The 21079-nt window shown below is 39.1% G+C and overlaps 7 protein-coding genes across 7 annotated transcripts; 6 read left to right on the forward strand and 1 right to left on the reverse strand.

Annotated features, from left to right (window-relative positions):
- Nucleotides 1-93: 93 nt before the first annotated feature.
- Nucleotides 94-3401, forward strand: B0P05DRAFT_556240 (valyl-tRNA synthetase). Its single transcript, XM_051579882.1, has 5 exons — nucleotides 94-264; nucleotides 315-426; nucleotides 475-697; nucleotides 745-991; nucleotides 1040-3401. Exons 1-5 carry the CDS (start codon nucleotides 115-117, stop codon nucleotides 3269-3271), a joined length of 2964 nt encoding a protein of 987 aa, XP_051431520.1. The 5' UTR covers nucleotides 94-114; the 3' UTR covers nucleotides 3272-3401.
- B0P05DRAFT_556247 (uncharacterized protein) lies at nucleotides 3343-4560 on the forward strand. Its single transcript, XM_051579883.1, has 6 exons — nucleotides 3343-3478; nucleotides 3528-3582; nucleotides 3633-3690; nucleotides 3736-3991; nucleotides 4036-4206; nucleotides 4254-4560. Exons 1-6 carry the CDS (start codon nucleotides 3424-3426, stop codon nucleotides 4493-4495), a joined length of 837 nt encoding a protein of 278 aa, XP_051431521.1. The 5' UTR covers nucleotides 3343-3423; the 3' UTR covers nucleotides 4496-4560.
- Nucleotides 4561-5467, forward strand: B0P05DRAFT_556249 (uncharacterized protein). Its single transcript, XM_051579884.1, has one exon. The coding sequence runs from the start codon at nucleotides 4596-4598 to the stop codon at nucleotides 5409-5411; it is 816 nt and encodes a 271-aa protein (XP_051431522.1). The 5' UTR covers nucleotides 4561-4595; the 3' UTR covers nucleotides 5412-5467.
- Nucleotides 5468-13345: 7878 nt separating this feature from the next.
- Nucleotides 13346-14545, forward strand: B0P05DRAFT_556260 (uncharacterized protein). The gene has a single exon (XM_051579885.1). The coding sequence runs from the start codon at nucleotides 13461-13463 to the stop codon at nucleotides 14349-14351; it is 891 nt and encodes a 296-aa protein (XP_051431523.1). The 5' UTR covers nucleotides 13346-13460; the 3' UTR covers nucleotides 14352-14545.
- Nucleotides 14546-14584: 39 nt separating this feature from the next.
- On the forward strand, nucleotides 14585-16335 carry B0P05DRAFT_556262 (anthranilate synthase component I). The gene is made up of 3 exons (XM_051579886.1): nucleotides 14585-14889; nucleotides 14937-15059; nucleotides 15108-16335. Exons 1-3 carry the CDS (start codon nucleotides 14676-14678, stop codon nucleotides 16256-16258), a joined length of 1488 nt encoding a protein of 495 aa, XP_051431524.1. The 5' UTR covers nucleotides 14585-14675; the 3' UTR covers nucleotides 16259-16335.
- On the reverse strand, nucleotides 16265-19130 carry B0P05DRAFT_590444 (high-temperature-induced dauer-formation protein-domain-containing protein; the record flags this gene model as incomplete). The annotated part of the gene is made up of 11 exons (XM_051582811.1): nucleotides 16265-16645; nucleotides 16686-17032; nucleotides 17083-17326; nucleotides 17425-17588; nucleotides 17645-17735; nucleotides 17788-17880; nucleotides 17929-18551; nucleotides 18597-18786; nucleotides 18831-18941; nucleotides 18988-19023; nucleotides 19068-19130. The coding sequence occupies 11 exons, from the start codon at nucleotides 19128-19130 to the stop codon at nucleotides 16265-16267; spliced, it is 2343 nt and encodes a 780-aa protein (XP_051431525.1).
- A 375-nt stretch (nucleotides 19131-19505) lies between these two features.
- Nucleotides 19506-20613, forward strand: B0P05DRAFT_556265 (UNC-50). Its single transcript, XM_051579887.1, has 7 exons — nucleotides 19506-19646; nucleotides 19688-19734; nucleotides 19780-19805; nucleotides 19850-19915; nucleotides 19966-20086; nucleotides 20129-20376; nucleotides 20426-20613. The coding sequence occupies exons 1-7, from the start codon at nucleotides 19521-19523 to the stop codon at nucleotides 20545-20547; spliced, it is 756 nt and encodes a 251-aa protein (XP_051431526.1). The 5' UTR covers nucleotides 19506-19520; the 3' UTR covers nucleotides 20548-20613.
- Nucleotides 20614-21079: the final 466 nt, after the last annotated feature.

The raw sequence follows: 21079 nt of genomic DNA on the forward strand, positions 1-21079 counted from the left end.
GGTCCTATTTGTCAAAGCCCAATGAAATGACTGTGACTAACTTTTAAAAGTCAGTCGAGTACAAAAAAAAGTTTTGAACCTCTTTTTCTTCTCCTTTTTTTTCTCTTTATTATTATGTCTGACTTGAAGGAAGAAAAGCAAGCTCCTGCTGCCCCTACTGCCGAACTTGATCCTGCCGCTGCCGCTAAGAAGGCTGCCAAGGAGGCCAAGAATAAGGAAAAGCAAGCTGCTAAAATGGCCAAATTTGCTGCCAAACAAGCCAAGGTAAAAAAATAAAACAACGTGTCCCTGTTCAATACTAACATGCTTTACAGCTCAACGAAGCTAAAAAGACTGCTGAGCCCAACCCTGAAAAGAAAAAGAAAAAGGAAGTTAAGACTCCTGCTCCCGTCTTTATAAACAAGACTCCCAAGGGTGAAAAGAAGGGTAAGATAGCTCCATATGATTGTCAATTTGCTCAATTTTTTTTGTTAGATATGTCCGAACCTCTTGCCAGTGCTTATGATCCTCGCGCTGTTGAAAGCGCTTGGTATGATTGGTGGGTCAAGGAAGGTTACTTCAAGCCTGAATTTGGTCCTGACGGTAAACCTAAGGTTGAAGGTACCTTTGTTATTCCTGCTCCCCCACCAAACGTCACCGGTTCTCTTCACATTGGTCATGCTTTGACTGTTGCTATCCAAGATGCTTTGATTCGTTGGTAAGTCTTTAGAAGATATTGTCCACAAGCACTGAACATAAATCCAGGAACCGTATGTTGGGCAAGACTGTCTTGTTCCAAATGGGTACCGATCACGCTGGTATCTCTTGTCAATCTGTTGTGGAAAAGATGTTATGGAAGGAAAAAAAGATCACTCGCCATGACCTTGGTCGTGAGAAGTTCATTGAAAAGGTTTGGGAATGGAAGGAGAAGTATGGTGATAGAATTCATACTCAATTCCAACGTCTTGGTGCTTCTTTTGACTGGGACAGAGCTACTTTTACCATGGATCCTGTAAGTTATGAGCTTGTGTAAGATTGAGATACTTATGTGTTTTGATAGGGACCATCTGCTGCTGTCACTGAAAACTTTGTTCGTCTTCACCGTGATGGTATCATTTACCGTGCTAACCGTCTTGTTAACTGGTGTGTTGCCCTCAACACCACTTTGTCTAACTTGGAAGTTGAAAACAAGGAAATTCCTGGTAGAACTTTGATGCATGTTCCTGGTTACGACGAAAAGGAAAAGTTCGAATTTGGTGTACTTAACGAATTCGCTTATCAAGTCGAAGGTAGCGATGAACGCATCATTGTCGCCACTACTCGTATTGAAACCATGTTGGGTGATACTGCTGTTGCTGTTCATCCTCAAGATCCTCGTTACACTCACCTTCACGGTAAATATGTTGTCCACCCCTTCATGGACCGTCGTATCCCTATTGTGTGCGATGATATTGCTGTTGATATGAGCTTTGGTACTGGTGCTGTCAAGATAACACCTGCTCACGATTTTAACGATTATGAAGTTGGTAAGCGCCACAACTTGGAATTCATCAATTTGCTGAATGACAATGGTATCTTCAATGAAAACGCTGGTCCTTACAAGGACATGAAGCGTTTCCATGTTCGTACAAAGATTATTGAAGACTTGAAGGAAAAAGGCTTGTTTATTGGCTCTACTGATAACCCTATGGCTGTCCCTATCTGTAGCAAGTCTGGCGATATCATTGAGCCCATGATGAAGCCTCAATGGTGGGTCAAGTGTAAGGGTATGGCTGAAAAGGCTATGCAAGCCGTCACTGATGGTCAACTCAAGATTGCTCCCAAGGTCTCTGAAGGCGATTGGTTCCGTTGGTTGGGTAACATCAACGACTGGTGTATCTCTCGTCAATTGTGGTGGGGTCATCGTGTTCCTGCTTACTTTGTCAACATTGAAGGTGAAGAACACAGCCAAACCGATGATGCCATGTGGGTTACTGGTAGAAATGAAGAAGAAGCCCGTGCTGAAGCTGAACGCAAGTTTCCTGGCAAGAAATTTACTCTCGAACAAGATCCTGATGTCTTGGATACTTGGTTCTCTTCTGGTTTGTGGCCCTTCTCTACTCAAGGTTGGCCCGATCAAACCTTCAACATGGAACACTTCTATCCTGCTAGTCTTTTGGAAACTGGCTGGGATATTCTTTTCTTCTGGGTTGCTCGTATGGTCATGCTCGGCATTCAATTGACTGGCAAGGTGCCTTTCTCCGAAGTGTTGTGTCATGCCATGATTCGTGATGCCCATGGTCGTAAGATGTCCAAATCCCTTGGTAACGTTATTGATCCTGTTGATGTGATTGAAGGTATCTCTCTTCAAGGCCTTCATGCCAAGCTTTATGAAGGTAATCTCGATGTCAAGGAAATCAAGAAGGCTGAAGCTGGTCAAAAGTCTGACTTCCCTAAGGGTATTCCTGAATGTGGTACTGATGCCCTTCGTTTTGCTCTTTGTGCCTACACAACTGGTGGCCGTGATATTAACCTTGACATTCTTCGTGTTGAAGGTTACCGTAAGTTCTGTAACAAGTTATGGAATGCCACACGTTTTGCCCTGATGAAGTTAGGTGCTGACTTTAAGCCTTCTGAATCTGCTGAACCTGCTGGCAATGAATCCTTGGCTGACAAATGGATCCTTACCAAGCTTAATAGATGTGCTGTTGAGCTCAACAAGTATCTTGAAGAACGTAACTTCATGATGGCTACTAATACTATCCATCAATTCTGGCTCTATGATCTTTGTGATGTTTATATTGAAGTTGTTAAGCCTATCTGTGATGCTGATACTACTGGTGATGAAGCTGCTACTGCTCGTAAGGTCACTGCTCAAAACACTTTGTACACTTGTCTTGAAGCAGGCCTTAAGCTTATGCACCCTTTCATGCCTTTCGTTACTGAAGAATTATTCCAACGTCTTCCTCGTCGTCCTAACCATCCTGAAACTACCATTGTCAAGGCTAAATTCCCTGTTGAAAACAAGGCTTATGACTTTGCTGAAGCCGAAAAGGAATTCGAAGTTGTTTTTGAAGCTGTCAAGAGTATTCGTTCTGTTGCTACACAATTGAATCAAAAGAAGAACATTGTTGCTTCTGTTCAAACCAAGAATGCCTCATTCAAGAAGTTGTTTGATGCTGAAACACAATCCATTGTTGCTTTGGCTAAGGGTGTTTCTGAATTGACCATTTTGGATGAAAGCGCTGAAGCTCCTGCTGATGTTGAAGCTGCTGCTGCTGGTGAAGATGTTACTATTTACATTCGCAAGTAGATTTTGTTTATATTTTAAGTTTATGTATGTTAGAAGAACAATAAAATGAATAGAAATAAATGAATGTTTGGGTTGATTTCTGAGCTTAAAAAAGAGTACAAACAGTACCTTGCTCTTTTTTTTTTTCTCTTTTTTTACTTTAAGAGTTCAATATGGCTCAACCTGTAGCTAGAAAGTTGCTTGTAGTTGGTGGTTCTGGCTTTCTTGGTAATAAACAGTTGGTTACTGTTGTTTTTCTGATCGTGCAATCGCATAGGTTCAAATATCTGTAGACTTGCAGCCAACAAGGGTTGGGAAACTGTCAGTTTAAGGTGAGTAAGAAAAACCGAGAAAATAACGCGGTATTGACGTCCAATTCCAGCCGAAGAGGAGAGCCTGAATTATTTCAACAGTATGGAAAGCCTGATTGGGCTCAACAGGTAAAGTAATATAAAATAAATAGACAAATCTGACAGTTTTGACAGGTTCAATGGGCTTCTGGAAATTCACTTCAACCCGAGACCTACAAAGATGCATTAGAAGGTGTGACTGATGTAGTTCATACCGTTGGTATTTTAATGGAAAACGACTACAAGTCAGTTGCTCAAGCGCAATCCCTATGTGAAGTAGCTAGTGGTATTCCAAAGCTTGTGCTCGGAATGAAGGATTATGGTAACCCTCTTGATCCCAACTTGAAAGATAATCCTAGACCTACTTATGAAACGATGAACAGAGATACAGGTATGTAAAGGATATATGGTTTGATTATTAACTGTCTAGAATAGCTATAACCGTTGCTGATCAAGTAGCCAAGCTGCCTTCTATCAAATCATTCACTTATATCTCTGCTTCTGATGTATTCCCATTGATTGATCCACGTTACATTACTACAAAAAGACAAGCAGAAACCTACTTATTTAGACACAATGAATTCAAGACAATTGTATTGAGACCAGGTAGTGAATGCGGCAATGATTTTATCTTCTGTTAATATATGACTTAGGCTTCATGTACAATGAGCACAGACCTGCTGCTATGCCTATTGCTGGTGCACTTCAATTCATCAATGCTGTTTCTAGTCCATTCAAGCAAGGTCTGGCCAGTTTACCAGGAGGAAAAATGATTACTACTCCTCCTCTTGAAACTCAAGAAGTAGCAAGAGCAGTGATTGCTGGTATTGAGAGTGAAGAAAATGGCATTTTTGATGTAGAAGGAATCGAAAACCTGAGCCGCATTACTATTTAAAGTTTAGTGCAAGGCGTGTGTGTGTGTGTAAATAAATCAAAGTTGCATAAAAAATATTTTCCTCCTTTTTTTTTCTTTTCTACATTTTTTTTCTTGAATTATGACCTCTATCATTGGATATACTAGGACCTTTCATCCCTCTTGTTCAATAGCACCAGTACAAAGACATTGCCCCAATAGGCCTGCTTTGAACAGAACAGATCATACTGATCAAGTAGTGACGCGAAATGAAGATAATGCAGCCAAAAAGCCAAATTATCACCGCATGTTTTCCAGAGAATTGACTACGCCAAATGGAATGATAGAACTCATTATTGACAAAAAACCCTTATCTCTCCAATCAAGCAAAATCACTATCAATACGGCGATGGCTGTACCAGATAAGAAGATACTAAACCAACAAGTTAAAAATAATAACAGCATACCTCAATATAAAGATTACAACACATATTTGGCCATTGACCTAAGTGGAAAGCATGACTATGATGAAATTTCATCATCTACAACAAGCTTTGATAGCATACAAAGACTAATGGATTCTATTTCAAAAATGAAACACAAGAAATCGATCAAATTCGTGAATATTATAGAGTTGCTTAGACAACTGCAGCGTTATCAACACGAATATCAGTTCATGAGCTGCATTGACAAACAAAACGAAAAAATCTTAGTTTATTTCCCTAATAGTCTTTCAGTCAACATACATGGGACACGTACTTGGCTAAAGCAAGTCGTTGGAGTAGACTGCGAAGCATATGACTACTGGCATTTGATATGCTCTAATGAAGAAGAGGAAGAAGACGACGTGGATGCATTTGATGGCAAGAAGTACTTTAAAGAGATAAATATGTTTATAGATCAGGTGGATGCTTTGATGGAATCAAATGGTTTATTCTCTCACAAACAAAAGAATTAGTTACTTTTTTTTAATGATGCCACAAGACCTTGATAATAAACCTAATGTAAAATGATGTGATTTGTCTTGTGCTACACACGCCCCTCTTCTTGGAATTTAGAGTTTCTCACCTGCAAGAATTTAAGAATTTTAGACAGTTGTTTACAGAAATAATACCATATTAGCAAGAATCAGACCAACTCAAACCATTTCCTTTGGCCTAAGATATATGTTCGCAATTTCAATCAAACTTTATTGCATGTTTTTTAAGTTTCCAAATGGCCAAGGCTTCTATAAAACTATTCAATTTAGTGTATTTTTATAGCAAGGAAGAATTATATTCGATACTTCTAAGTAATACCAAGACATTCACTGTTTTTGGAGTTGATTTGTTCTAGAAAGGGCGACATGTTCAAAATGACCAAAAATTTTTTTTTTTGTAAGGGAGACTTGCTCCAATTTTATTTTAAGTCCTTTAGACGTCAAAAGAGTGGAAGAAAAGACTGTGGTATTATTAGAACTAGACTAAGGAATGGGAAATGAGCCTGTGGTAGAAGAAATTGAGAAAAGAATAAGAGTTTAAGAGAGCTTGATAGATACTTGAAATGGAGAGAACATCATGAGTAGTGAGAGAGGAACTAGAAAGGAAAGCGGAGGAGAGAATTTACGGTTCATAATCAAGGCGGGATTCATTATGCAGCTTATTTGCTAAGCGGAAAACTGTCTTGGTTATAGTTTTGGAGAGGAATGGGTTTTCAGAAAAAACAGACTGCCAGTGAGCTTGCCAGAGGGCTAGAGCAGTGCATGCAAAGATTTGGAAGGTGCTTAAGGAAGGAAAATGGAGGAGAGAAACACGAGGGATAACAACCCGAAGGAGGAGGACTTGACGTAGGAGATTGACCGAAGGTGCACGGATGTTGGGATTGATGTACTTGGAGAAGACATGAGACCAAACATCATACTTGGTAGGGCAGAGGAAATAAAAGTGATCAAGGGTATCAATGGAAGTAATGAGATTTGAAGGACAGTGGATACAAAAGTTATTAGGAACTGTATGGGGCATAAGACGATGTAGGTGAAAACGGTTGTTGACTTTGTTGTGAAGCATCCTGTAGAGGACATTGCGAGCAGGGAGAGGGATCTTGAGAGACCAAAAGCGTTTCCAGTTAGGCGATAGGCGGGGATCAGGCGGTATAGGAGGGGAGGAGCTATGGCATAATTTACGATAAGAATGAGTGGAAGATGTAATGGGGAATTGAGAGTATGTAAGGGTTGAAATGAATGTCTGTAAATCAGTGGGACTAATGTGAGAGGTTGAAGGAAGAATAGAAAAGGAAGAAACACGAGGAGCAGGAGAAAAGAGTGACAGGACAAAGGGATTGAGGAAGAGCTTTTTTTGACGAAAGTGTAGTAAAGCGCGGTAGGTGGCCGATTCAAAACGAGGAACTTCTTGCCGAGAGCGAAACCGAAGGCATTCACTAGAAGAATCAAAAACAAAAATGTGATTACCTGTTAAGGCTAGCATACTGGGATTGTGTTTGAAGTATTCATTTTTAGAAATAGGAGGGTTGGATGGAGGTGGAGAAGGATAGATAGAATGTAGAAGTTCAGGAAGTGGAAGGCGAAGGCAAACGTGAAGGGGAACATGACAATTGGAGAAGTTGTGGGGTAGATAATCTATAGCTAAGAAAATACGGTTGAAGTAAGGAATGTCAATAGAAAGTTTTTTTCGTATAAAGGGGAATAACAAAGGCCAGTGGTAAGTAGGGTATTGTGGGGAACAAAGGAAGAAAGAGAGGGTAAACTGGAGATAAGGAAGTGAAGGTAAAGAAACAGCAAAAGAGTGAGGAACTAATAAAGGGTAGACCCATCGCCATTGAAGAGCTCTCTGTTGTAGATGAGGATCAATGACGCTTAGTCCACCTTGAGAACGAGGTAAAATGAGTGTTGAGAAAGGAATGGTACCAAAGCGGCGACTGTTGATGAAGGAAGTGATGAGGCGTTGCAATGTGTTTTGTTGCGTTTTGTTGAGAGGAAGCAGGCGAAGTACATGCCATAGTCGTGATAGAATGAGTGAATTGAGAACAGTAGCTCTGCCTCTAACAGATAAATTTCTAGTGCTGTGTATGAGACATGCTTGCTGGATGATTCGGAATAATTTGTCGATATGTGAGTTTCGTTGATGGGGACTGGAGTAAATTGGATAACCAAGATAAATAACTGCTTTAGGCGAGGTGTTGTCATGCCAAGTTGTAATGTTCTGTGAAGCTAAAAAGTACTTCCATCTTGGATTAGGTTTACCTGACAGCGAAATGGCTGTAGTCTTGTTGAAGTTGAGTTTAGCATTGGAGGCTAGCATGTAATTGTGAATTAATTGTTGAAGGCATAGAAGGTCTTGGCGATTATGAAGTAAAACGAGTGTATCATCGGCATAGGCGAGAACTTTGACAGGTGGTGCTGAGAAGGATGGAGATGAGGGATTGTCTAGTTGTAGTTGTTGAAAGGAAAGTGAGAGGTCATTTGGTGATACGGAGGATGGCGGATGATGGTTTTTGGTTTCTAGTTGAAAGTCAAAACCTTGAATATTAGGATTTTGTTGAATAGAACGAAGGAATGGGTCGAAAGCAATGTTGAATAATAAAGGACTGAGTGGATCTCCTTGTCGGAGACCTCTATGTTGTTGGACTGTTGTGGAAGAGATATGACCATTGATATTGAAACTAATGTCAGTAGAGAAGAAAAGAGATGTGATGGATTCAATGAAAGTATGGGGTATGTTAAATGCATGCATAACTTGAGTCAGATAAGTAGGATGGACCCTATCATAAGCTTTCTCTTGGTCGAGAAGAAGGGCAATAGAGTTGGAATTAACATGGTGTGCAATAGCTTGTATCGATTGTAGGATCTGACCATTTTCTGCGATGAATCTACCAGGCATAAATCCGAGTTGGTGTGATGAAATATATTTGTTGAGGTAAGGCATAAGTCGAGCATTGATTAATCGAGTAAAAGTTTTGGCATCTGCGTTAATGAGTGAAATGGGTCGCCAGTTTGTTAGCGAAGAGAGATTGCCCTTTTTTGGTAGTAGAATCATACAAGTTTGTAACCAGGACTTTGGAAATCTAGAGGAGGTGAGTGCATCATTGTATACCTTTACGGCCAAAGCGCCAGTAAGTGGATGCTGCAATAAAATGGAAAGTAGTTCGTACGGTAACCCATCTATACCAGGACTGCTTTGACTTGGGGTTCTAGCCGCACCTTCTTGAAGTTCTTGTAGGGTGATGGGAGCACATAATCGATTATGCATTACATCTGGAATGCTGTCACTAGAAGGAATTGTGCTAGTGAGATCTGCAATATGTTTCATACTTACCTGGTCAGGGCAGTAAAGCTGACCGTAAAAAGTTGAGACTGCATCTTCCATTTCTTCGGTCGATTGACAGAGGTTGCCGATGATGGGATGAATGAGTGGCGGCATGGATTTCTTAGCTGATTTGGATTCAATAGTTCTCTTGAGGTAACCTGCTGAAGTTTCACCATTTTCTCTCCAGTGTCGACCAGCACGAAGAGCAAGATTGTTGACATAGTCCTCTTGTACCATTGCAATTTTCTTTTCAACGTTTGAAAGGAGTGGATGAGGAATGCGAGCTGTACCGTATTCTTTGAAATACTTGTTGCGCTTGCGTTGAAGACGCTTCATCAGACGAACTCGCCATGCTGCTTGTTGTCTGCCAATCTTTTTTGCAATAGTTTTTGTGATCTGTTTGATCACATCCCATTGTTGTTGTGTTGTGGGGCATGACTCTTCAGAAAAGGTTTCTATCAGTGAATGATAATCATCCAATGCAGAATTCAAGGCTTTGATGAAGTAAGAGTTCTTGGCCAGACTAGGGTGAGCACGCCACAGACCTCGACCTTGTTTGTTTTGTGCAAAGCGGAAAGTAGCTGAGAGAAGAGCATGATCGGTCCATCTTGGAGAGAGAAACTCAATGTCATGAGAAAGAATGTTGTCAGCAAAGAAAGGTGAAGCAAATATGTAGTCAATGGTGGATGTATCCGACTCTCCACGACGAAAGGTGGGAATTCGTTGATCGTGTTGAAGCGCATGAGTGCATTCTGTAAAGTAGGTAGATAGCAAATAGTGCCATTTCCATTGAGAAAGAATGCTGGATGAATTGATAGGAGACTCTTTGTCAGGAAGGTTGCGGGTAGAATATGAGTGAAAGTCGTAGTTGAAGTCGCCTACAATGATGAGGGAAGGTGTGGATGTATCGTCATCCTCTGATGGTAAAGGACTGGAGAGGGGATCAAAGAAATCTGAAAATGGTTGCATAGTCATCAGATCGTTGTAAAAGAACTGTCTTAGGCGTTTTGTCGCTGGAGCATAAATGTTGGCTAGAAGGAATGGAGGAAAAAGGTTAGAAGTGTGTGTAATATTACATATGATGACCCTTTGGTCTATGGTAATCAAGTATGGTGTGATTTGTATATTAGGATTGTTGCTAATTATCCCACAGTGCTGAGTCCATATTGAGAAAGTCGGTTTGAAAAGGAAGTCGAGTTGTTGTTGCATAGTAATGTTGCTGGCATGTGTTTCTTGGAAGCATAGGATGTCTAGTTGTTTAGTTTTCAAGTATCGAATAAAGCTGCTGCTAACTTCTGGTTGTGATGGTTTTGTTAAACTTCGGCAATTAAGGGAACATATAGAAAGGTCAGTAAATGAATGTGAGGGGAACTTACGAGATTGGGTTGTGCTTGAAGTCGACATATTTATTGTTGTGAATTCGCTTCACCTTCAGCGAGAGGTTCAGAACTACTTGTTTGATCAATTTGCATTTCTGAGTCGTCAGTTATCTTCTCAGGTGTTGGGCGAGAGAAAATAAATGCTGGAGCATCATTGTCTGTTTGGTCTTGTTCATGTAATGCAGACTTTGGCTGGGTCTGAGGGAGAAAGGCACGGAGTTGTTCTTCGGTAATCCAATTCTTTTTAGCAAAGGATCTAGCAACCGCTACATTGACAGGTGTTCGGATGTACTGCAGCGTGGATAGAGCTCTGGTAGAGTTGATACGACATGCTTCTTGTCTGCGCTCTTCCTCAGAAGCCTCAGCAAAAGCTGGGTTTCGGACTACTGTTGGATCGAGTGGATCAAAGTCATGGAGAGGCTTAATATTATGCTTTTCAAAGACAGCAGAGGCAGCGGAGGCGTACTCGTTGTGTACGAGGATGGCGACGACATTTCGATCAGGATAGTGAATATCCAAGACTCTTCCACGATCAAGTCCGAGGCGGGCAAATTGTTGACGCATGTCTCTGATAGGGAGCTTTCGTCTGCATGGGAGATAAAGGTATTGGAACCCTTGATCAGTAGACACAGGTATGAATTGTCTGGCCACGCTAGCCACTTGACGAGGAGAGAGGCGTTTTGAAGGACGAGTGGGCGCACGTCTTGCTATTGTAGCAAAAGTGACATGCTCCCCAGAAGGTTTGTAAGCATGGGCATATTGAGATGCTTCAATTCCCTTAGCCAAGGGAGGGAAATCAGTAGGAATTGCCATATCATGATCTGTATTTTGAATTGCCTCTGGTTGAGTCAGAGGCAAGTCTGACTGACTGTTGGCGGCGGACTGTAAGGCGGCAATTTGTTGATAAGCTTCTGCCAAAGCCTTTTGCGTCTCCGCTAAAGCAGAGCGAGTGTCTTGGAGCTCTTGACGAAGCCCTTCGTTGTCTTGGCTAAATGCCGCCAGTTGAGCTTGGAACGAGAGCATCTGGTCTTGCAAGCTGGTGGGTATAGCAGCCTTAGCAGCTGCTTCCGCAATGAGGGCGGCGGTTTGTTGTCTAGTAGCCTTGGAAGGACTACCAGTGGTTGATAGTTTGCTGTAAGGTTCAACACGCTTCGCACGTGGGGTGGTCTTCTTGATAGTAGGAGTATTCATAACGAAGTTATATTCGTGGTCTAATGAATTTGATCGAAGTCGTTTCCTTGGGGGAGGTAGAGTTGGACTGAATGAAATAGTTACAGGTGCGTCAGATGTTACGTCTACGAGTGGTGGTGAAACTGAAGGCGATGTCGGTTGCAGTGGTACAGAAGAAGGTTCTACTGGAGGTCTGTCGACTATGTCGTTTATGTTGAAGTTGTTGTTGTTGTTGTGTTTTGTTAGTTGAAGGTGCTGTTTCGGGGCTTAGGTACCCAAAACAGAAAATTCGAAAAAAAGGTGTTATTTAGTAAAAGTGAAATGACCAAAAATTTCTCGAAGGTAAAGGGCAACACTCATGGAGGCTTTTCATTCTCCGACATTTTGAGCTTCTTTTGGACTTTGCGAGATGAGGAATGCAGCTATCGGTATAACTAAATACTCAGAATGTGCACCAAAAGCTAAAGTCTCTAATGGTTGTATTTGTTTGCAAAAAAAAACAATGAAAATAGTAAGCTAGGGCCAAAAACCTCGAGAAAAATAGATGCATTTGCTCAATAAGTTGTTAGTAAAACGTTCGCCTTTTCTACATTGAGAGATTCAGAAACTAAGAATCTACAACTTTTGTTATTGCATCAAAGCCCAATAGCTGCATCTTCATGCAGTTCTATCAACAAACACCCAATTCTCGATACGGCAGGATGAACTAAAGTTGTTTCTGTTTTTAATCGCCGCAAAACAGTCAGTTTGTCCATTTGCTCCACTTTTACATTATAAAATGCCTGTATTTCTACTTCTTTATGTTCTTTAGCACTCAAAATAGTATATGGTATCTTTTGTAAGTTCATGAATAATACACTACATAAGACGTTTAGAGCAAAAATGCTCAAACCACAGCTTAAACATGCCAATATTAGATGGACCATTGCTTGACAACTGAACTATCAAACCAGTCCATTTTTTCATTCAAGACATGTTCTTCCGATCCAAGAAATTGAATGGTGCCATTGGTTTGGCTGTCTTGTGAGACTCATTCTTTTGACCCATGAGAGATCCACAGAGGTCCGTGAGGATGAAAAAAACAAAACTCGATCAAGAACTTTTGGAATGACCCAATGTAAGTGTTGTGAACATATATGAACTCATATGCATAGATCAATAAATGATGATCATGGCAAAAGACCAGACCACATCTATGGCAATTGCAATGGATCTATAGTCACTGACATTCACTCATTCTACTAGAAGTACTACATCATCCTCATAGTCAGAGATTATGAACCTAGTGACTCTGTTATTATTAATGGCCCTCATAAAGTGACAGTTAGAGCTGACAAATACATTAGCATTGGCATTTGACAAATATGTAATAGTTTATTCAAGTTCAGGTCAGATCATGTACTATTGGCTCTAAAGGCATTTCTCTTAATTGCTCCTGATCTAACAAATCAATCCGTAGTCAAGAAGCTAACCTCAAAACAATATTTTGACCGAGAAGAAAAAGTATAAATACCTCGACGTTTTATAGCAATTGAAAGATAACATTTCTTGGAGAAATAAAAACCTATACAAGTTCTAACGGACTTTCTCTGTGTTCTTACCTTTTCTCTTATTGAATATCTACTCTCTCTTTATCTCACAACAGTAAGTCTGATCCAATCAAAATCAGACAAGACCATCTCTAGATACTTTCAAAGAAATGAAAACGAGTTTACTAAGACAAAAAAGGCGACTTGATCTGAGCAAAGCCTTCAAATCTGCATCTGAAGTCTATTATACACTATAATTCGTCCAAAAGAAGCTCTCTTTAGTGGTAATCTGCAAGCGAATCAACTTACACTGAAATTAAAGACAAAAACAGATCAATTAGAAATGCAATTACAATAGTAAAGATAACTAAAGCAAAGATCCTTAAGTAAAGCATTGATAACTGTTAGAGTCTGATAAAAAGATGAACCAAGTAATGCTCTTCTCCAATTACTTTCAGCTGCTTGTCACAGGTGTCATTTCTAAGTCATATTTTATTATCGCGATTTGCTGCGGACACCGGTAGCACTAGTTCGTCCTACCTTAAAACAATGAAAGTGTGTATTTTGAATTGCTATATTAAACAAGCTTTATCGAATCCTCTTTTTCTTTTTGATGTTTACCATTTGAATGTTGCTTAACAATCAAATCAGTCTCAAGACATACGAGACAGTTCAAGAATTTGTAGACGAGGCTACACATTCTCTTTTATTACACGAAGTTCAAAACACCTTCTTGCTACTTGCGACTCAACAGGCACTTAAAGAAGCATCTCCTGACTTCTACTGCAATGCTGTATGGGACTCTCAAGACAAGTTCGTATTCGCTCTTTTCTCTCTCAATAACACAATGCTCTACGGGTCTTTTCTTCCCAAAGAAAACGCAGAAGCTGTCAATATGGCATTGAATGATTTCATTCACGCAAAAGCCTATGTATCATTGACTTTTATTCATGGCTTTCAACCCGCTCTCAGTTGCATGCAAAACTGTTTACAGACAATTCTGAAGCTCAAGCTTGTTGATCCAGTCTGGTCGTACGATAACAAACAAGTAGAGTATTCTCCAGAAGTGTTGCAGCTTGTCCAAAGTCCCAACATCGAATTAAAAACAGGAACAGAAAAAGATATGCCACTCTTGCTTAAATGGACCCAGGGTTTCCAAGATGATGTTTTGCGCAATTTCGATGCCTCTATGTTGCCTCCAGTTCAAGAAGCTGTATCTGGCGCTCTGAAAGAACAAGCCATCTACTTGCTTTATGTTGATGATTTACCTGTGAGTATGGCTTGGAAAAGAAGACCCACTTTCAATGGAATTGCTATCACGTTAGTCTATACACCACCAAGCGAAAGAAAAAAGAATTATGGATCTGTCTGTACTGGTATGCTTACAGAGTTATTATTGAAGAAATTCAAGTTTGTCACCTTGTTTGTTACAAAGCATCAGAACCCTGAAAAGAACTTGTACACCAGTATTGGTTTTAAATTCTTAGGTGAAGCAGGACGATTGGTAGTCGGTATTTGAACACAGCATGAATTAAAATTGCTTTTGGCTGTATGAGTCAGCATGATCTACAATCTCGGCCTAAACACCTAACGGCCGAAATCCAAATTGAGAGCACAATTGTCAAAGTAAAACAATAGAGATCTTTGTCTTATTTAAGCTGTTCATGAAAGATAATAAACATATATACAACATGGTTTTTTTTAACAAGTCACGTACTTACAATATGAGTCATTTGCTGTAAACTTTGCAATGTCGAGCTTTTAAATTATCTAGAAAAAATAAAATCTGAGTTGTTTGCTTTTTAAACTTGTCTTTCTTTCATTCTTAATCAACTACGCAGACATGTCTTTAAAACTAAAGCCTACACTTGAAGAAATTCAATCTATTGTCGCTTCTGGCAAGGGCAATACAATCCCTATCTATGCCGAACTTGAAGCCGACTTTTTAACACCTGTTTCTGCATACCTCAAAGTAGCTGATCGTTGCGACTACTCTTTCTTATTTGAGTCTGTAGAAGGTGGTGAAAACATCAGTCGTTATTCTTTTATTGGTTCTGGCAAGTATACAATCATTGCCACATACTGTATTTTAACGCGCACATAGACCCTTATAAATTGATTCGAGTGGGTAATAAAGAGTCTGTTCAAGGTGATCCTCTTGTGCCTATTCAAAAAGAATTGGAACATATTAAATATGTCAATGTACCTGGACTTCCAAGCTTTACAGGTAAGTCTTATTATCTAAAACAAAATCAGGCTTATTGATTGAGCTTAGGTGGTGCTGTGGGTTATATTGGTTTTGATTGTTACCAATACTTTGAACCTAGCATTCAAGGTGAACTTGAGGATCCTCTCGGTATCCCTGATGCTATTTTCATGATGTGTGACACACTCGTTGTGTTTGATCGTGTTCGCCAAATTGTCAATGTCGTTTCCCACTTCCGTAGCGACGTTACAGATCCTGAAGAAGTGGCTCGTGAATACACAAAAGCGGCCGAAGAAATCGAGACAACATTATCATTATTGAATGAAGATCGCATTCCTCCAGTACCACAAGGACCCATCACCCTAGGCAAGCAAGCTGTGTCCAATGTCGGTAAAGATGGCTATATGGGATTCGTAACAAAATTAAAGCACCATATCAAAGAAGGTGATATTTTCCAAGCAGTGCCCTCACAACGTTTAGCTCGTCCTACTGACTTGCACCCTTTCAATGTCTACCGTCACTTGAGATCATTAAATCCATCACCCTACATGTTTTACATGAATCTAAAGGAATTCACTATTGTGGGCGCTTCGCCTGAAATGTTGACCAAAGTGCAAGATGGCGTGGCATTCACACATCCTATTGCAGGTACCAGAAAGCGCGGAAAGACACCTAAAGAAGACAAAGCATTAGCAGAGGACTTATTACAAGATCCTAAAGAAATCGCTGAACATGTCATGTTGGTTGATTTGGGTCGTAATGATATTAATCGTATCTGTCGCCCTGAATCTGTCAAGGTGGATAAATTGATGCAGATTGAACATTATTCCCATGTCATGCATATCGTGTCTAATGTGTCTGGTAAATTGCGTGATGATCAAACACCTTTTGACGCTTTCCGTGCTATTTTCCCTGCTGGTACTGTCTCTGGTGCACCCAAGATTCGTGCTGTGGAATTGATTCGTGGTTTAGAGAAACAAAAGAGAGGCATTTATGCTGGTGCAGTAGGACATTTTGACTATTCTGGTGATTTAGATACTTGCATTGCTATTCGTACTATGGTGTTTAAGGATGGTGTTGCTTATTTACAAGCTGGTGGTGGTATTGTGTATGATTCTGTGGAGGAAGATGAATACCAGGAAACAATGAACAAGATGGGCTCTAATTTGGCCACTATTGATCAATGCGAACGCAAGATTTATGAGCAGCAACAAAAATAAACTTTATTATGCATTAGAGATACGTGTAGTAAAAGAAGTATCGTCTGTTACTTGTTGTGACTGCTGCTGCTGCTGCTGTTGTTGTTGTTGTTGTTTAACATGAAATAGTTTGACATGTGTATTATTCCAAGGACCGTAGTTGGATATAGAAGCAATATAGGCTTGTCCCCATAACATACTACGAAACCAGATAACCAAAGGGTCTGACCATTGAAATTTGCGAATAATGACAGGATGTGCTACTGGTAAAATGTCTGTAATTGAGAGATTTCTAAGGTACTCAATGATTTGTTCATACGACAAGTTTTTAGATTCTAATTGAGGCAGAAGATCATGGATAAGTGCTGTTGTTGTGTCCAAAGGAAGTCTTGAGTGCCATTGATAAATCTACTCTGATTAGTCAAGAAAGCATTGATTGCTGACTTACCCAATCATCCGTAGGTATAAACCCATTCTTGGCTCCCGGTAATAAGTTTGCAGCAGATCCAATGGAAGAAACACTGGGTTGTCTCTGTGGAGTTGCTTGAAGGCTTTGTGCACTTGATCCAGTGGATGATCGTGACAGAGAGACTTCAGGTAATTTACCCTTTGCTTTCTCAGACATACCTGGGCTAGTAGCACCACCAGGCTCTTCTGACGATTGTCGGGGCAACCTAGATTCCTTAGCTTGTCTTGCTCGCTCTATTTCAATCAGGGCATTGTCTAAGCTAAATTCAGCCAATCTTTGAAATTTACGATGACTACGAAGAATGGCATAAACCAGACCAGGGTTATCTAGGTCAATATGTGTCAATACCCATGTCCATATAATGATGAGCACTTACTAGAAAATTGGAATTGAAGTAAGTTGTTTAATGCTTCCAACAGATATTCAATTAAATGGTGATTCGATTCGTCTGCTAACAAGAATCCAGGTGCTGACATTGAACTAAACAAGGCTAACAGTTTACTCGATGTCGTCTGAGAGAGATTCTTCAAATAAGGAGATATGTTGGTGACTGTCTTGGTTAATGCAGGATAGAGTGTAGATAATGCACCTCGAGAAGAAGCAATCAAAGAAAAGATAGTCTATCTGGTCAGCAAAAAAAAAAAAAAAAAAAAAAAAAAAAAAAAGAAAAAGAAAAAAAGAAAAAGAAAAAAAGCATGACAATGGTCTATCCACTTACCAAAATAAGATAATCTGCATAAGAACCTTGGAAATTTGGTATTCTGATATTTACAGGCAGAGATGCATGGCCATCAAAAGGCTTATTTAACTTGACACTGAATGTTCTATCAGAAGACAATGTCTGAAGGATAAAAGAGCACATACGTACAAGCCCCACTTGAGCTAAAGATTCGATGAATACACTACATATATATATATATATATACTGAGCAACTTACAGGGATCAAGTTTGTTTTCAGTAGCATAATACAACAAAACAATCATCAAATCTAAGGCTCTTTCTGTTTCTATTAAATAGTTTCGAAATCTCTATACAATCCCTTTTTTTAAATCCCTGCATACATACACTTGCATGTCTTACATTGTTCACTTCCAACAATTTCCAGCACAACATCATCATTTCTACATGATACCTTACACGCTTTGATGATCCAGGAAGGTAACTGTTTAATGTCTATACAATAGTTCAATAATTGTTTCTTTCTCACTCATATCAATATACCTGCATCGGACTACTCAATATTCTATAAATACCGTCAATCAAAAATTGAAAATCTTGAGCTCGATGTAACTTGGACAAGTAATATCTAAAGGCATTGTCTGATACATCGATAGTGGGCTTCTCGTTCTTTTCCACAGGTTCAACATGTTTACTGCTGCCTTCTTCTTGCACTTCTTCTGTCTGTCTGACAAAAGGTGAATAGTAATCCAACACAATTAATAAGCAGCGTAAACAGAGTGCGACTAAATGTTCTCGAGGATCTGAGAACATGATATGGTTATAGGGCACAGCTGTCCATCCCATAGGGTTAAATTTACATGATGTGTTGATCATACTACACAAAAAGGCAAGCACAACCTTTCTTTCTGTTTTGGATACCATATAATTTAACCAACGATCTTCTTTAGCCAATATTTGTGACGGAGGCATATACATCGACTTCGACAAAAGGACAGTCAATAATCGTAACACTTCAGTCCGATTCATGTCATTGTCGCGAGAAGATCCAATAGGCGTTGAAGATCCGATACCTGTTTCCCAAATCACATAATTCACTCTAGACTCTACTGTACCCATAGATTGTGGCAATGTAAATCCTGCAAGAAATAAGGATTGCAGTGTTACTATAGAGTATTTAGTACCTTAATATGTCTGTTAAGGTAGGTTACATGACAACAAGACTTGTCCCCGAGAAGCAGTTTTGTGTTCAGTCCAAAAGAACTTTTCTTCCCATTCTGCCAACTCTGGACTCTCAAAGATATAAGGCAGAATTCTTGTGAGTACACGGCAACAATTCAATAAATAAATGTTCTGAACTGGTGTAGTTGAATGTAGAATAGAGCCCATTTGTTCAATCAACTAGTCTACGCGTTAATAAACATTCAACTGAATAGCCTTCTTACTTTGTCTATCAGTGTCTCGAGGTTTTCAATTGCAGTATCTCTTGCTTTTCGAATATCAGTTGAACCAACAAGTGTATAGACATCATCTACAGTTTCTGGTAATGTCCAAAACTATAATACAGGATAAATAAAAATAGCAAGCAATGGGATAGTATACCAAAGTCCAATAGTCATCTGCAGTATTGGGTATGTTCTATCTATTGTCAAGTCAACAGTCTAATGAACAGTGTTCTTTACCCTTTCTTCAAATAAACGAAACACGCCTTTTCTGAAAGCAAGTTTACTGTCTGTAGCACCCATTATTTCAATAAGCAGAAGAGAAGAAAGAGAAGAAGAAAAATGGTAATAAAAAACTTTTTTAAGGAGTCTATCATCATAGTTTGAATGATCGGAGGCAAATTTGCATTAATACGGTGAAGTTGACATGACGTGTGAAAGAAGACCTTGGAAGGTTTTTATTTTTTTGTACTTTTCTGAAAAAGTAATGCCTGCTAACACAAACAGACAGGGCGTTAATCTGTTGTATTAGAAGCCTCTCACTCTCTTTTTTTTAATGGCGAAGCTCACTTGTTTTCATGATGATTTTATGGTCCATAAACCTGGATACAAGCTGAATTGACATGGTCGAGTCTCTCTTTTGTTTAATTCAAATTCCGTCCAAAGATCTCTTTTTTTTTTTTTTTTCTGATAATGACTTCGATATTACCAACGACTCGATCAGATAACTTTAGTTCATCTTCTTATGATATTCGATCGCGTAAACACTCACCAGCACTATTAAGGCGACTCGTTCGTTTCCCTCAAATGGACTTTGAGGTATATTGTGTTTGATCTATACACGTACTCATTTTGTCTAGTTTGCATTATGGCAAATGTGTTATTTGTTGATATCACCGAAAAGAGTGTAAGTATATATAATCAATTTACTCGCTCTAATAGGCAATGTTAGCTATAGGAATATCTACTATCATAAACGTAACGTGTTTTTGAATTGATAGATTTATTTAATTTTTCAATAGAAACAAAAAATCAGTGGTCTAGAGATGATCCTGCTTTTCTTGTGCTTATTGTCAGCTTCTTAGCATGTAATTCATACTTGAAAAAAAAAACATAACTGAATCGTAACACATCATAGTATTTGGCGCTGTATGGGGCTATGTATATCACCTTGGTGCATTGAATACGCTTAGAACAATGATTTGTATGATTTTGGTTGATTTTTTATTGATTGGATCCTTTGTATCCACATTGACATGGTAAGAACTACAGCTATATGATTCAATAGTCTAAAATAATAGGTACATTGCAAATAAATTCTTGACAGAAAACATAAACTCATATGCTGTGCCTCAAAAAGTAGAATGGGCCTACGCATTTGATGTTCATTGCAACTCATTTATACCTGTATTGCTTATCCTGAATGTGATCCAATTACTCTTTCTTCCATTATTACTTAAAGACTATTGGGCTTCTATGTTTGTTGGCAATTTGATGTATTGTATGACATTGGTCTGGTATACTTTTGGTACATTTTTGGGTTTCAATGGTAAGTAAACACAAATAGCATTTTTTATTTTTCTTACTTGTATCAATAGCGTTACCTTTCTTGGTACATACTGAACTCTTTCTGTATCCAATTGCTCTCTGCCTCATCTTGTTTGTCACGTCTCTGTTTGGTTTTCATATTCCACAATATATATTGAGTTTTTACTTTTGATTGATAGATTGATTTACATAGAAAAAAAATATGTATTGATAAAATACTATATATTTTATAACAAACACCTTGATGTATTATGCTCTTTTTGGCTTCAAACTACTTTAGATATACAAAATTCAACTAAGATATGAGCAATGATTCTACTTCTTAAGCATACAAAGATAACATAAAGCCTGTTTGTACTCCCATGAATACTCTGAATACCTACAGTCCATATTTACTCACATTACGCGGCATCTTTGGAGTTGATTTGAACCAAAAAAGACGACTTGTAAAATTTGGCTGTTTTGGCCTCTGATCCAAAGGATACTACTCATAGAAAAAGCTCAGTTTGACAACTCTTGGTTTTCTTTTTAACGCTACAAGAAGAAAAATGGAGCTACCGACAAGCTTAAATACTCAAAATGCGCGTCAGAGACTCCAGTTTTTGGTTAAAGTGTTCGATTACCGATTGTGTTATAAAAGCAGTATGATAAGAGCAAAAAAACCTTGTCAACGTTTTTACGTATTTGCTCAGTATTTTTGCAGC

Source organism: Gilbertella persicaria, assembly GCF_025201335.1.
Source record: "Gilbertella persicaria strain CBS 190.32 chromosome Unknown B0P05scaffold_44, whole genome shotgun sequence".
NCBI lineage: Eukaryota > Fungi > Mucoromycota > Mucoromycetes > Mucorales > Choanephoraceae > Gilbertella > Gilbertella persicaria.

What these genes read in the sequence shown, in the direction of transcription:
- B0P05DRAFT_556265 (XM_051579887.1), top strand. Translation starts at nt 19,521, where the DNA reads ATGACTTCGATATTACCAACGACTCGATCAGATAACTTTAGTTCATCT. An exon ending in GAATATCTACTATCATAAAC is followed by an intron (nt 19,806 to 19,849) that starts GTAACGTGTTTT and finishes ATTTTTCAATAG; the next exon opens with AAACAAAAAATCAGTGGTCT. An exon ending in TACATTTTTGGGTTTCAATG is followed by an intron (nt 20,377 to 20,425) that starts GTAAGTAAACAC and finishes TTGTATCAATAG; the next exon opens with CGTTACCTTTCTTGGTACAT.
- B0P05DRAFT_556249 (XM_051579884.1), top strand. Translation starts at nt 4,596, where the DNA reads ATGACCTCTATCATTGGATATACTAGGACCTTTCATCCCTCTTGTTCA.
- B0P05DRAFT_556262 (XM_051579886.1), top strand. Translation starts at nt 14,676, where the DNA reads ATGTCTTTAAAACTAAAGCCTACACTTGAAGAAATTCAATCTATTGTC. An exon ending in TTATTCTTTTATTGGTTCTG is followed by an intron (nt 14,890 to 14,936) that starts GCAAGTATACAA and finishes ACGCGCACATAG; the next exon opens with ACCCTTATAAATTGATTCGA. An exon ending in TGGACTTCCAAGCTTTACAG is followed by an intron (nt 15,060 to 15,107) that starts GTAAGTCTTATT and finishes GATTGAGCTTAG; the next exon opens with GTGGTGCTGTGGGTTATATT.
- B0P05DRAFT_556240 (XM_051579882.1), top strand. Translation starts at nt 115, where the DNA reads ATGTCTGACTTGAAGGAAGAAAAGCAAGCTCCTGCTGCCCCTACTGCC. An exon ending in TCCCAAGGGTGAAAAGAAGG is followed by an intron (nt 427 to 474) that starts GTAAGATAGCTC and finishes TTTTTTTGTTAG; the next exon opens with ATATGTCCGAACCTCTTGCC. An exon ending in CTACTTTTACCATGGATCCT is followed by an intron (nt 992 to 1,039) that starts GTAAGTTATGAG and finishes GTGTTTTGATAG; the next exon opens with GGACCATCTGCTGCTGTCAC.
- B0P05DRAFT_556260 (XM_051579885.1), top strand. Translation starts at nt 13,461, where the DNA reads ATGTTGCTTAACAATCAAATCAGTCTCAAGACATACGAGACAGTTCAA.
- B0P05DRAFT_556247 (XM_051579883.1), top strand. Translation starts at nt 3,424, where the DNA reads ATGGCTCAACCTGTAGCTAGAAAGTTGCTTGTAGTTGGTGGTTCTGGC. An exon ending in TGGTGGTTCTGGCTTTCTTG is followed by an intron (nt 3,479 to 3,527) that starts GTAATAAACAGT and finishes GCAATCGCATAG; the next exon opens with GTTCAAATATCTGTAGACTT. An exon ending in TGGGAAACTGTCAGTTTAAG is followed by an intron (nt 3,583 to 3,632) that starts GTGAGTAAGAAA and finishes GTCCAATTCCAG; the next exon opens with CCGAAGAGGAGAGCCTGAAT.